The sequence below is a fragment of the Phalacrocorax carbo genome, chromosome 1 (assembly GCF_963921805.1).
Source record: "Phalacrocorax carbo chromosome 1, bPhaCar2.1, whole genome shotgun sequence".
NCBI classification, from domain to species: domain Eukaryota; kingdom Metazoa; phylum Chordata; class Aves; order Suliformes; family Phalacrocoracidae; genus Phalacrocorax; species Phalacrocorax carbo.
In genome coordinates, this window is record NC_087513.1 from 116681646 (window position 1) to 116695762 (window position 14117).

The window sequence follows — 14117 nt, forward strand, 5'->3', positions numbered from 1 at the left end:
TAGGGGTCACAGTAACACCCTTCACCCCGTTTTTGCCTTGTGGGGTAGGTAAAACATGACATAAGAGGTAGGACGAGGCAAAATGGTGTATTTAGCTCCGTTTTAAGGACATGCTAGCAGCATTTATAGTCTTGTTCTCATGAAATACACAGTAGTTTTCTGTCTTCCTGTTGCTGTAAACTGTACAGCACTGGAAAGCAGTGCTCTGAGTAGGAGGAAAAATACAATAGTAGCATTTGACCAGCTTTCATTTTTGCCACCTACGAAACAAGACTTTTCTAACACACCAGTCCAGCTGTTTTAGCATTTCCAGAAGTTTTCATACCCTGGCAGTGTTTAAGGCAATAGGCTATTCTGGTTTTCATTACCAAGAAAGCCAGTGGTTGTCAAAGTACCAGAGGCAGAAAACAGCAGAGTTATTGGAGGAGGTACCCTTTCAGCTGATATGGAGAATAAAACGGTTTATCAAGCTGCAGGAGTGTCCCTCCTCCTGCATCCCTCAAGCTCCATGACAGAAACCTGCCTGCTCCAGACCAGGTGCTCATTTCCAGACATAGAGCTCTTTGTGAAGGTGAGCATTGTAAAACTATCCAGCAGCAATGTTTGTTTATGGAGAACTTTTTACTATATTTGAGATTCACTTGATAGCATTGAGGAAGGTGAAAGAGCAAGCAGAACTGGTTTCACTAATGTGTGTTGTTTGGTTATAAGGTCTGCAAACCTTGATGAACTAACCCATTAACTAAGTAAATGATACACCTGGTTTTTCACTCCTGCGCCCTTACATTTAATCTTAAGTTTTAAAACTGCGCTTTGGGAGAATCAGATGAAGGGCTTAAAAATCAGATCTCTGCTCTCTTCCAACAGCGTTGCATGAAGCCTAACAACCAAGACTTTGCCTCATTTCAACAAAGCCTCTTAACAAAATGCAATACAAAGTACATGAGAGCAACACTTCTGTGATGACATGTACAGTGTGTTGCATCTCTTGTGGTTTACGGTAACACCTGGTGATTTATTTAGCCAAAAACGGAAGACCATCATTATAGGGGCACATAGGAAGAGTCTTTGTGTGACTTGGATACAGCCACACTTAAATCTTAGAAGTGGGAACCCTTGGTCTATAATGAGGAGGGATTAGCCAGGGGGACAGGGCACTTGTGCTTCATTAGTCCTCAGTTCAGTAAAGTACAGACGGATGCATTCAGCTGGAGCAAGGCTACTGCCTAATTTCCCTCCTTCTCTGGGGCACCTACAGTTATCTAGTTTGAAACTCTTAATTATTTGATTTATTCTATTTATTCCCTTAAGTGCTTTAGACGTTACATCTCATTTTATGCTGGTAAATCTTTCTCTGCTTGTTTCCTGTGATTATAGACTGATTTAAACTTGTTTTAATCTTGCAGTGACTTAGGTAGATTTATGTTCACATCGACAAATGAGATGGAGGCTATTGCCTTTGGAAGCACTGCTGTGATTTCAAGTTTGTTTTCTAACTTATGGCAACATTCATTATGCCTTTTAATGAAAAACTACATCTCCAAGATTACAGGATTCTTCATCATATCTATGTGCATGTTTGGAGAAGGATATAAAGAAACTTTGCATGAAAATATGTATTAGTAGAGATGAGTAACGTGCTATATGTACTCATAGCAGATCTGGATTTTCTGCTTTCCTACTACATCTGCTATCAAAATTTGCTATCATCACAGAAGTATGTATACTTTTTTTTTTTTTAATTGTAGGCTGGCAGTGATGGGGAAAGTATTGGAAATTGCCCATTCTCTCAGCGTCTCTTTATGATTCTGTGGCTAAAAGGTGTCATATTTAATGTCACAACCGTGGATTTGAAAAGGTGAGATTGTAACCGGAGTTCTCATTTGCAGAACAACTTTTCCCAAATGGTGATTTTAAAGGGTGACTCTTTTCTGATTTATTTGAAATGCACACCATGGCTTGGCATTATGCTAACGGCCTGGATGTCTGATTCCTCTTTAGGGTTCACTAGTATAAAGTGGACTAACTCCTTTGAAGCAGCTGAGATTTTAATCTGTTTTGCAGGAGGTCTCTGTAACATAAGACAGAAGTTTGGGGGTTTTTTTTAAAGTGTTTCAGAGCACTTTCAGATACAGGCTAGTGAATTCTCACACCACCAGTGTGAGGTGGCTGGCTAAGTCTTTCTTTGTAAGAAAGATGTAGAGTAGCCTGCTCTTTTAAAGGTGAAACAATTCTTTGCAATTAAGTAGAAATTGCAAAAATGGTTCCTGGTGTGATTAACCCCATCTCTTTCCTCCTGTCAGAAAGCCTGCTGACCTGCAGAACCTCGCCCCGGGAACAAACCCCCCCTTCATGACATTTGACGGCGAAGTGAAAACCGATGTCAATAAGATTGAGGAGTTCTTGGAAGAAAAGCTAGCGCCACCCCGGTACTGTATTCCTGTCTGCTTTTAGCCCCTCACAGCCCTCGACAGCAGTCAGTGACCAAACCCCCTTGTTTTCAGTGGGTCAGGCCCTCGATTTAGTGCACATGTTATAATTGCGAGGCTTAAGTCGGGGCTGGTCTGGCTGCTGTGGTGGAGCTTTCTGATAGGGGTGACTCTGACTGGAGTGAAACAGGGCTGCAGCTGAAGCCCGGCACTGTGCAGCTGATGTCCCTGGGGTGTCCCCGAGATGCCAGCTGTGCTCCTCCCGCTGCCCTTGTCTTTGCTCCGAGTTCACTGCTGTGCCACTGCAGCCATTCCCGAGGCCTGAAATCCACCCTGCTGCAGCAAGCGTCTGCAGAAACCTGCGTGCCACTGCAGAAATCTGACCTCTTTTCCTCCATTAGTGTGTGTTTGAGGTTTCCCTCTTCACACAATACAAATAATTATGCTTACTGGGAGCAGGTAGTTGGAAGAAAAGAGCAGTGAAAGCCTCCCACATGGCAGATGTGCTAGGGCTCATTTTGAGTGGCTGGGCAGGCCCATCTTAGCACGCAGTGGGGTCTGGGTTTTGGCCTTGTCCTTCCCCACCCCAGCAGCTCTTCCCACCCCTCCCCAAACCCCGCTGTCCCATCAGCAGCATTGTGTCCCCTACCCACACACCTTCTCTCCCCCGGGACAGCAGCCCCCTCCGCAGTGCTCCCTTCTTAAGCAGACAAACCTAACTTAAACTAGGCAAGCAGCTGCTCCCTCCACTTTTCCCTTCCTATCTGCCCCGGCAACAACAGCTGCTGGACCGGCCGCTCTGCGTTTGCTCACACACGAGGGGGCCAGGCAAGGAGTCTGGGAGGAGCAGCAGCTAGTGCGAATAGGGTCTTTCCCTCCTCTCCTCCTCATGGCAGCAGCCACGCTCCATGCAGCCTCACCTCCAGTGGAGGAGGCCTGGGAGAGGCACTGGGCTGTTTGGGCAGTGTTTGCCGCCACAACAGTTGTTTCCCATCTCCCTCAGGAAAAGGAGGTCATCCCCATGGTTTAACTGTGGTTTAAATTTGCACTTGCCAACTTCTTTTTGTTTCTTTTAACTCCTCAGGTATCCCAAACTTGCACCGAACCACCCCGAGTCTAACTCTGCAGGAAATGATGTGTTTGCAAAATTCTCTGCATTCATAAAGAACCCAAGAAAAGATGCTAATGAAAGTATGTGCTGCAGTCCTTTCATCAGCCCTGGTAGTTACTGAGAGAAATTAGAGCTGTACAATTCTAGCACACTGTGCTGGAGATATCCTATTTATAGCTTAGGTTAAAGAGTCATTTTCCAGAGCATAAAGGCTGTGGAAATCTGCTCCTATTCACTCCCTTATTTGAGGATTCCCAAAGCTAGTTTACGCAGATGCCACTGTCAGCATGGGAGCACCAGCTCCAGCTCCTCCTCGTTTCTTCAACTCTCAAGCCCATAACACTGCACCTTCCCCACAGCTTTGCCAAAAGCATAGCCTGCTTGAACTGAGACCTTACCTTTCTACTCAATTTCTGTAAATACTGAGGAGTCTAGCCCCATGGCACTTCTCTCTAGACCAGGACCCTCACTCCCACCATGCATTAACTCATCGCTGTCCTCCAGCGCTCAGCTGTGTTCCCTTTGCTATTCCTTTCTCCTCTCTGTGGCACACAGGCACCACCACCAACCCACGAAAACCCCAGCCAACCCTCACCAGCCCCTGCTCCCCTGACCTCACTCCTGTGTGCTAGGCGAACATAGGACTCATGGACTAGTTTCCTGTACACCTCAAAGCAGCATCCTGGTGGCTTGCTGTCATTGCTCCCAGCCTTGCCGTCCTGTCTGTGGGCAGGCACTTGTCCCACGGCTCCCAAAGCAAGAGTCAGTGTGAAGGCAGAGCCACTCTGCTTGGCCACTCTGCAAAAGCACACTCAGCAGAGGTGTGTGAGGAGCCATTTCTGGTAACACAGCCCCAGTCTGGTTTTTCTCAGAACACCCTTTAGCTACTTAGAGCTAATTCCCAGCATTAAGTTTTAAGCTTAGGATAAAGGAATTGCGGGAGTTGGCATGGCCGGGTATCTGCAACTTGGCTTGGTGCCAGGAGACAGGATGCAAGAGTTGCCTTTCTGCTTGGTGTCAGAGAGACCTTGGTACAGGCTTGAATGACCTTTTTATTGTCTTAACCTAGATTTGGAAAAATCTTTGCTTAAAGCCCTGAGGAAGCTGGACAACTATTTAAATAGCCCCTTGCCTGATGAAATTGATGCTTACAGCACTGAGGAGATCACTGTTTCCAGCCGGAAATTCCTGGATGGAGATGAGCTCACCTTAGCGGATTGCAACCTCCTACCAAAGCTCCATATAATCAAGGTTTGCATTTGGTTTTTAGCTTCGTGAAGAGAAGGGCGACACAGAAGCTCAAGTTCTTTTCTGAAAGGCAGAGGAAGCCTTTATCCATTCTGAGGCCATGCAGTAGCTGTGTAGGGACACTGAATGCTAATGCACAAGGCCGTTTCATTACAGCACAGCTAGGCAGATATTCAAACTGTTGAGACTGGAGCTACAGTATCTGGTTTCATATCTGGACTGTGACTGCACTCACTAAGCCTCTCACAGGTATGAAATCAGTGCTATATTCAGTGCTGCAGAGAAGTGTTTTCATTTGCATTTCATATGCAAGGTGCCCTGGGCCAGTAAGGTTAAATTATTTTGTCCATGCCAATTCAAGAAGCTGAAATTCGAACTTGTCTCTCCCACCTTTAATCCAAAATTCCTGCTTTGCTGAATATCACTAGTACCAATAATACTGGCAGGGTAGCCACCACCCACTGCCTTCCAGCCCAGGCTCCCACCCTCTTCTTACAGGGCTGTGGAGCACCCACACACAGTCCCAGTGACTGAGATGTCTGGGTGTTGTCGCAGCCTGTCCCTGGGCTACTCTGGAGCCAACCAGGCTCTGAAAGAGAAATGGCTACACTGGAAATTAATCGGTTTTCAAACAAGGTCACTTCAGAAAGTTTCCTTTTTGACTACTATTTTGTCAGAGGAAGAGTGGATTGAATTGCTTTCTTACACCTCCACAAGTGAAAACTTTCCCCAGAGGTGTCCTGGTTGAACCTACTCCAGAGAGAGCAGCAAGGGTATAAGCCCTTTCCCATGCCCATGCAAAGCTCAGGCACAGCAAAGCGTGAGAGATAGCAGGGTCAGCAGAGCCAATGCAGGGAAAATCACCTTATGTCAGGTGAATGTCTGAAGGATGATGGAGGATGAACGTCACACCATCTTTGCTGGCCAAACGGGGAGGGATTGGGTATTGGCTGGTAGTTGTTTTCCCTAGCCATTTGAAATTTAGTATTTTAATTCAGGTTTTCCCTTTCTGTTTCATTGAAAATATCCGAATGTGGGCCAGTTTATTATTGTAAGATTATCCTGTTAATTTTCTTTTATGCTAGCTCCTTTGCTGTTTGAAGCTGCATCTCCTCCAGGTGTGGTCTACTGGTCCACATAGCTCTACATAGCTCTAGCAGAGCATTTATACCAAATACATAATTTTAAGCGAGTTAGCTTGTTTGCTAGCTTTCTTCATCCCATGTCTTCTGGGGTTTTTTGTCTTTCCTTCTACGTTGCATATAATGACAGACAAATTGAAAATTAAAAATGTGCATAAAGAGTAGATTTGGGGTTTTTTTTTTTTCAGATATGTGTGTAATGATATTTTTCTTCTTTTCTTTTAATAAAAGGTTGTTGCAAAAAAATACAGAAATTTTGATTTTCCACCTGAAATGACAGGGATTTCAAGATACTTGAACAATGCATATGCAAGAGATGAATTTACAAATACTTGTCCTGCTGATCAAGAAATTGAGTATGCATATTTGGATGTTGCAAAGAGAATGAAGTAAACAGAAGATGCCTCCATTCTTTATTACTTCTGAGATGTAGATGGGCACCAGCTGAGATGGAAAAAAAGAAAGCCAGCATACATTCTGCGTATAATTTTAAGTTCTGCTATTGGCCAATCCTTCTTTTATAATGATTGTATAGCATTATTTGCTCATTCTTAAATTATATATCTATATGTTTGTGTGTCTGTACAGATGTCTGCACACATGAATGTCTGTTGTGCATTGCAAGTTAAAGGTATCAGTCAATATTAAAGCATTTGTTGAAGTTAGGAAGATGGTGTAGGTCACACAATTACAGCAATATTGCAGACTAGTGACTTACGCTGAATTGCTGAATTTTGAGAAGAATTAGCCCTGTTTCTAACACACATTTAACCTATCATTATCGCTGCCTCTGATTTCTGTTTCACAGTTGTTGCCAAACTTCACAGTTACCGGGAGGGTTTCTGTTTGCTTCTCTGCAAGCCTTGGTGGGCTGCAAGCCAGCAGCTGGTGCCCATGCAGCACCCTGGTTAACCCAGGAGAGGGGCCAGCCTGTAGGTCAGACCACGCCTGACTTCCCAGAAGCCCTCTCCTCTGTGCTAGAGACCTGCAGGGCAGGTCAATGAAGAACAACTCCTTTTCACATTGCATGAATTTTCTTTGAAATTAAAAATAAATTAAAATGGCTAAAAATAGCCTTTGTAGCACCTATATCCACAAAAAGACTGTTGTAGACTAGTCATTCGTCCTTGTCCACGTCAAACATGGGCTCGCTTTCTAACAAAGCATTACTTAAAAATAATAGTTGGTGTCAGATACATTGTGTCTGTGGTGTCGTTGTCTTGCACACTACACAGTTCTGATGCAAATGCGCTATCTTCACAATTATTTATAAGCCTCATTCAATATGTAGTTTTAGTTTGCCTTTAGAGAAAACAGACACAATACCTTTCCCCTCCCACCCTTAATTGTGAACTCTCATATTGGGGCTGATAACTGCACAGTCACTCATCACATATTACTAACCGTTACTTTGTATTTTCAAATATATATATAAAATATATAAAAAATGAAATATGTATGCTCTTTTCATATGCCTTACAAATTTAAATAGAAAATATGCAAATTCATAACTAATTTGAACAGTGTTCTGTCTTTATTTCCTTGGTAATTTCCTTATATGGTGCATGGAAACAGTGGCCTGGATTTTAAGAAGTAAGAGGCAAAATTTAACCCAGCATTGATTTTGGAGGAATTGTGTACGCTGCGGACCCACAGTGAGATCTTGGGAGCAATACATACTGGCTGTGCTCATTACTGCTGAATAAAAACCCAAAAGGCCAGGGTGTAATCCTTGACCGCCAAGCCACTTAGCACAACTGTCCCACATCCATGCTGGTGTGGGGCTGGCCACATCTGTATCTGTTTGTTCCTGGGGAGATCAGCTTGGGATGATCCAAAGATGCCAGGGACTGTCCGTGCTGCTCAGCAGCTCTTGCAGCAATGCAAATGCATGAGCCTGCTCCTAGCCCTCTTGTTTTTCGCCATATACACAGTAATGGCTGTTTATCAATAAATAACAGAGCGTCTGGGCTGCTGTTCTCTGGCCCTGAGAGCATGTAGCAGTGTGTGGTTCACATCCATATGGCTCTTTCCTACCTCCTGGAAACATGGTGGCCATGCTGGTAGTGGAGGACAGTACCTATCTCCAAGTCATGCCTGGATGTTGGTGAGAGCAATGGTCTTTGGCGCAGGTCAGAGTATTTGTAACACAAGTCTTGAGGTTGGTGAAGATCAATGAAAATGTTTGTGTGAAAGCATGAGAAGAAAGAGAAACAAGGGTTAAAAAAAGGAATAGGTTAATCACTACAGGGCACTGTAGAAATAATTTCATTCAAAGGACCTGATAACAAGAAGGTAAAAAAACAAACAACCCTCATGCTAAGGTAAAGAGATGAGGAGAAACAGGAGGGGAGCCATAAAACATCCTGATAAAGAAAACAACAGAACAATGGGAAGCAAGAATTTTGCCTTTGACTTAAAGGTGCTGACAGAGCCCTAGGGAGTATAAAAGGCACATCCAGAAAACAGCTTGTTGTTACCAGCAAAGAACAGAAGAGCTGTGCCAGGACTCCACAGCCGGGGGCACTGGCCTGCCACCTCACACACAGACTGCCTGGGCAGGAGTCTGGGTGCAGATAACCCATGGGACACTGAAAGTGAGTAAAATACGTGCCATTTAGAATAAATATCACCCTTCCTTTCCACAGGGTCCCACTGGCGTCCTTCCCCCTGGACCCATGGTAACAACCATGCCATGGCCTGGCCCTGCCTGCTTTCCCAACTCAGACACAGCACCCCTGTCTGCATCTGGAGCCAGCTGCAGCTCAGGAGCTGGTGTGCCAGGGCTCGGTGGCAGCCCATCACTGTTCATCCTTACTGACTGAAAAGTTGAAGAACCATATCTGCCTGAAACACCACGCTGTTATGTCCATGTTTATGGTTTATAGACACTATGAAACTTCTTTTTGGCTCCAGATCTTTCATTTAACCTCCCTCATCCCTTCCTCTTTTTCTAAGGCTTCATCAGAATCACATGCCTGCACTTCCAGTCCTGTCAGGTGAAAGGAAAAAAAGCCTCAGACACTCAGTAAACCGGTGTTTTCCTTAAAGTCTGACATTGCTTGGAAGGATATTTGATTAAATGCTCATGGCCACTGATAGTTTTGAAACCTAATGTTTTGTGGTTTCCTTACTCCTTACTCATGCAAAAGAAGTTCATGGCTCCAGTCCTCCATGACCAATTGTTGGGCACACAGGATGCCACCTAAACCAGCACATTATGGTTGGTGTTTGCATATTTCAGGCCACACAGGGAGAAACTGTGGGTAGAGACATGACAGAAATGACCCAGCATACCAGAAAACTGAAGTCACTTCATTTGTCCTGGGATGGGGTGAGCCAAAGTGTCCGCACAATCCCACAGTAAATGAATCCACATCTACTACGCATTTTGTCCGAGTCTGGCCCTTCTCAAAACACATTATTTTAAGAAAATACCTTTGTCCATATTTGAGTTACTCTATTTGTAAAAGACCATTGAAATATATTTTTAAACAATTTACTGGAGAACAAGTTAGATGAGACAAAGGGAGAGAGAAAGCAAGCTGTGTTAATGGTATCAGCAGCTGTCTGAGTAGCCTTGACATGCAATAAGATGTAATATATAGCCACAGATTTGTAGCGTTTGATCCCATGCCAGGGCAGAGATCATGTTTCATTATTTAAAGGCATGTTTGTGGAGATAAAGCTACTTATTTCCAAATGCTTATTAGCACAAGTAGTCTTCTGTGTGGTGTTGCTTGTACGAAAATTGTTTTTATTATATTGTAATTCTAAATACAATCTTTACATGTCCCTTTTAAACACCTATTAAATGCAAGACAAATATGTTCAGGCAGTTACTTAATTAACTACTCTTCAATCACTTGTGTAGAAAACTCTTCATGATTTGAAGATTTCTTTCTCAGTTTCAGTATCTTAGTCTTCAGCATGACCCATCAACTTGAAGGTTAAACACTACTTGCGCTCAATGCAGTATTTCCAAAAGCAAGCTGAAATAAAATCAAATGCAGGGTAACTAACTAACATATTTCCCCCAATTCATTATTTTTTTAAAAAATAGCTTCAAAGCAATGAAAAAATAAACCTTATGAAAGCAAGTCAGTATCCCTCATCTGTATCAACATGCTATTTGTTTTACTACAAGCAAATAACTACATTTCACAAGCTCCTTACAACTGGTTGAAGTTTAGTTTAAAAGCCAGTTTTTTTCCCTAGGTTATTAGAAAGGTTATTTCTAAGCTGTCAAGAACCAGTTACCAACTGCCAAGGTGAGGCACGGTCCTGAAAGTTCAAATCAACAGAAACTATCCACAGCGTGGTAGAGCCTTGACTAGGCTAGCAACTGCCCTCTAAACCAGCCACCCCAAGTGCTGGTATCACCCAATCGCTGCCAGCCACCCAGATGCCCCCATGGACCCTTAAAAGCTACTTAAAGGCTCACAGCAGTTCTGTGGACATTCACCGTGACTTTACTGACCATGCACGGGAGCTGCTGCCCTACAAACTGAGCTTCCTGGTTGGAGATCCTGAACACCTGGCAGGATAGGAGAGCAGAGGTTTGCCACACGGCTCACTGCTATGTTCTCATGTCAGCAGTACTAACTGGCGTTGTATGCCTGAACAACTTTTAGTTGTCTCATGTGACAAAGACCCAAATGCAGGCCCTGCTCATGAGCGATGGCGTAAAGCAAGCTGGTTGCTTATGGACGGCTAGGACCAGCATTCAGTTTTCCTTCACTAGCAAACTGCAAAGAAGTGAAGGAGTAAGGTTTTTCCAGGTCCTGGCCTAAATTGGACTCCTGCTGATTAAGATGTTTCGATTGATGAGCAGAATGCAAGCAGAAAAATATCTTCTGGAAATGAACTAAGGGAAACAAAAAACTTATTTCAAAATTTGAAAATTGTTCAACTTTTTGGTTAAATCAAACCAATCAGCTGAAATGAAAATAAATGTTCCTTTTCCAAAACTGAGGGCATTTTTTTCTTGGGTTTCTTCCTTCTATCATTCCCTTCCCTTTTATTTCTTTTTTTTTTTTTAAGTGATGAAAGGGGGAAAATGAGAGCTAGAAGTGCGAGAGAAGACAAGAAAAAAGACCACAGAATACCAAACCTTGGTTTTCAACTCAAGATTAAGAAGTAAAACAAAACCTAAACTAAACCTATATCTTCTTTTGTTGAAAAATATTTGAAAAGTTGCTTTCATCCATCGTCTTGTTCTTCATTTTGAAAACATAAGGATCAGTAGAAAGCTACTAAAAGTTTCACTCCTCTCAAGTGATCTGCGGTGAAGACGAGGGGTCTCTAGAGGTGAAAACTCTGCTGCTCCTTTGCCTATAGGAATAATCACAGAACAGATCTTCCAGCTCACTCCATTGTAGGACACTGAAATAACTGTAAATTGCTCCAGGTAATGAAACTATACTCACGTGAGAGGCTACAAGGATTCGGACCACACACAGGTTGCAAGGAGGATGCTGCATGTCAAATCCCACTGGCACAAAGTACAGGCTCTGTGTGCCTCACACGTAACTGCACTGTAGCAGAGAGTATTACAAGCCCTTCTGTGCCTAAGGATGCCTGAGCTAACAGGCTGCAAGGCCATAAGGATGTGTTCATACAGTAAGAGATTCATTATAATACCTTGTGATGTGGATAGAAAGTCCTACCATTGCATCAGTAGGAGTCTTCCTGGAGGTTCCTCCCCTGATGGTATCAGCAAACCCTCCTCTGGTAGAGCTCACATGACTGTGGATGTAATTTGAGCTAAATTGAAGGCCTCCCCCCACCTCCTCCCTCCCTCTCCCATCTCATTCTAGATAAAGGTTGTGCCTTGGGAAATGTGGTAGCAAAGGCACACCCAGATAGCCACATCAACGAACTGATAAAACAGGCAGCCTGCTGAATCACAGCTGCTGCAGAAGTGAGAGCAGCTGTAGCAGCTAACCATGTTCCTGCGTCCTCATGAAGACTGTCACCTTGGCTCTGCAGTCTTGTTCTCGAGGGCACTCGAACTTGGTTCAGCTGTCCAAAGTTCCTAAGTTACCCTGATTTTCTTCATCAAGATGCTGCTCTGTCCAGGTTAGAGTACCCTGCTTCACAGTGGAGCAGCGGTATCCACAATAGCCTGCTTGTATCACGTGGACACATCCCTAATACCACGGGAAGGTGGTTCTCACCTTCTTAAACAACTCTTAAAGTTGTTTCTAGATAAATGTAGAAAGGCACTGGAAAGCTTTAGTCTCCATCCTCTTTTTCCTTATTCAAAGAGTGGGTTTCTTGCCCCTGGCATAAGCAGCACAGAGTCTCTGCCTATGGCATGCAGAGAAGCTGCTCACTCCGGTCTCGTGCCAGCTGGGACTGAGTGCACACCCTGAGCTAGAGGTTCTCCCAGGGCCCACAGAAATATAGACCAGGTGAAACACAAATTCAGTTGGCCCTACAGTGCGACAAGCAAGTGAGACGAATGGCTCATGTTGTGCTTGAACCCCACTGTTGGTCCCCACACAGGGACAAGAATCAGCACATCCCACCCAAGGACAGGTTTGGGCAGGACTGAGGGGTGCTCAGTGTGCAGAAAGAGGCACCAAGATGTAACAAGCTTCAAAACATTACTTTGTCCACTTTAATTTATAAAATGGGTTTTTGCTTGCTGCTTGGCTTTTTAAATCTTTCAGTATATCAAATGTGTGTTATACAATGTTGAAGTACTGTTGAAGTACATCTACCACTATCAATCTTCTCAGCTGCAAAAATCATGAATTAGACCTTTGGAAGAATGAAGTGTGACAGACCGAAGAGGTAAGTGTTCCCTCTTCTGTTTTGCCTGCTTTTCTGTGCTACCAGAATGATAATAATTAATTACAAATCGTAAAAAAGAAAAATGTGACTTAGGATCCTCAGTCTCACTCAGGGCTATGAACTGCTAGTTAGGTACTAAATTACTGATTTATATATCTACCAGGAATATAAATCCAAAGCACAGGAATTAGAAGGGACAAGGAGAGAGAAGTAGAAAAGGAGAAGATGAAGGAACAATAATTTTAAAAGAGGTAAACTGAGACAAGGGAAGGGAGGTGTTCTTTCTGAGGAACAGGCAATGTTTGTACCGCAAGTACCTGGTATAAACAATGTTTTATATACACACAGACAGAACGCTGTTAAGGTTTTGTGCTCCGTCGCTCAGTCAGAATGCAAACCCCATCTATCCACCTGTCTCTGGGAAGGATATGCCTATAAGTGTTCAGGAACAATATTTTACTTTGTAAGAAATTACATGACCAAAATAGGAGTGGGAGAAGTTGTAAATGGAACACGCTGCTTCTCCCCTGAATTTAAGAACTTGCCATTAAATTATATTATAAAATCTAATGGGGGATCCGTCAAAATAATTAATCTGGATTAAAAACAACATCTCATTTGTAAAGTTGACATTTTAAAAGGTTTGAAAGCCAGTTAAAAATAAGATGTCTTTTAAAAAATAATCTCAGAAGATTTCATGCCAAAAAAATCTTGAAACAGTTTTAACCAGCTTCCTATCTCACTACTATTGCTGTAGCTTTTGAATCCCTCAGAAGTATACTCACATCCACAACACCCTTGTCACAAAAGGAAAGCTGTTATTCTCATTTCATACCCACAGAACTGAAGGAGGCACAAAGAAAATGCTTCTGGTCGAGAGACATGAGGCAAACTGTGGTGAAGTGAGGTCTCTCACACTCCAACTCCAACCACCTGAGAGCTTTCCTGAGAGAGACTTTGTTATAAGTACATGGGGAGCTGCACATTTGGCAATATAAGGTCAGATCTGATTCAAGTTGGTAATGGCTAGAATGTCTATGCTCTAGTTACTGTTCAGTGGTTTTCATGGCACACATAGATTCCTTTTTGTTGTGGGCCTCATCAACACTTGGCATGATTAGCATTAATCCAGAGTTTGGATGGCCCTAGAGCCTGAACTGATGTTTCACCTTTGTACATATGTTAGGAGAAAGCGTTTCAGCATAAAAGCTATGGTTTAAATTAGACGTTTTTTTAGTCACATACCTCTAGCACCTTCTACAACACTAGCCATGGTATCAAAGTGACCCAATAACTAGCTAGACAAGGTACAGCATCACTCTTTAAGTCCCACCTCTCTTAATTTTCCAGGAGGTCAGCAGTGAAGGCTTCCAGAAGTTCTTCCCA

General features: G+C 43.3%; 1 protein-coding gene across 1 annotated transcript in view; it reads left to right on the plus strand.

Moving 5' to 3' along the window:
• Positions 1-7445, plus strand: part of CLIC6 (chloride intracellular channel 6) — a 33189-nt gene extending 25744 nt beyond the window's left edge. The window contains exons 2-6 of the mRNA XM_064471329.1: positions 1749-1858; positions 2304-2429; positions 3514-3620; positions 4610-4791; positions 6162-7445. Coding sequence (XP_064327399.1) covers positions 1749-1858; positions 2304-2429; positions 3514-3620; positions 4610-4791; positions 6162-6323 — 687 coding nt within the window. The 3' untranslated portion in view covers positions 6324-7445. The remainder of the gene's footprint in view (positions 1-1748; positions 1859-2303; positions 2430-3513; positions 3621-4609; positions 4792-6161) is intronic.
• The last annotated feature ends 6672 nt before the right edge of the window (positions 7446-14117 follow it).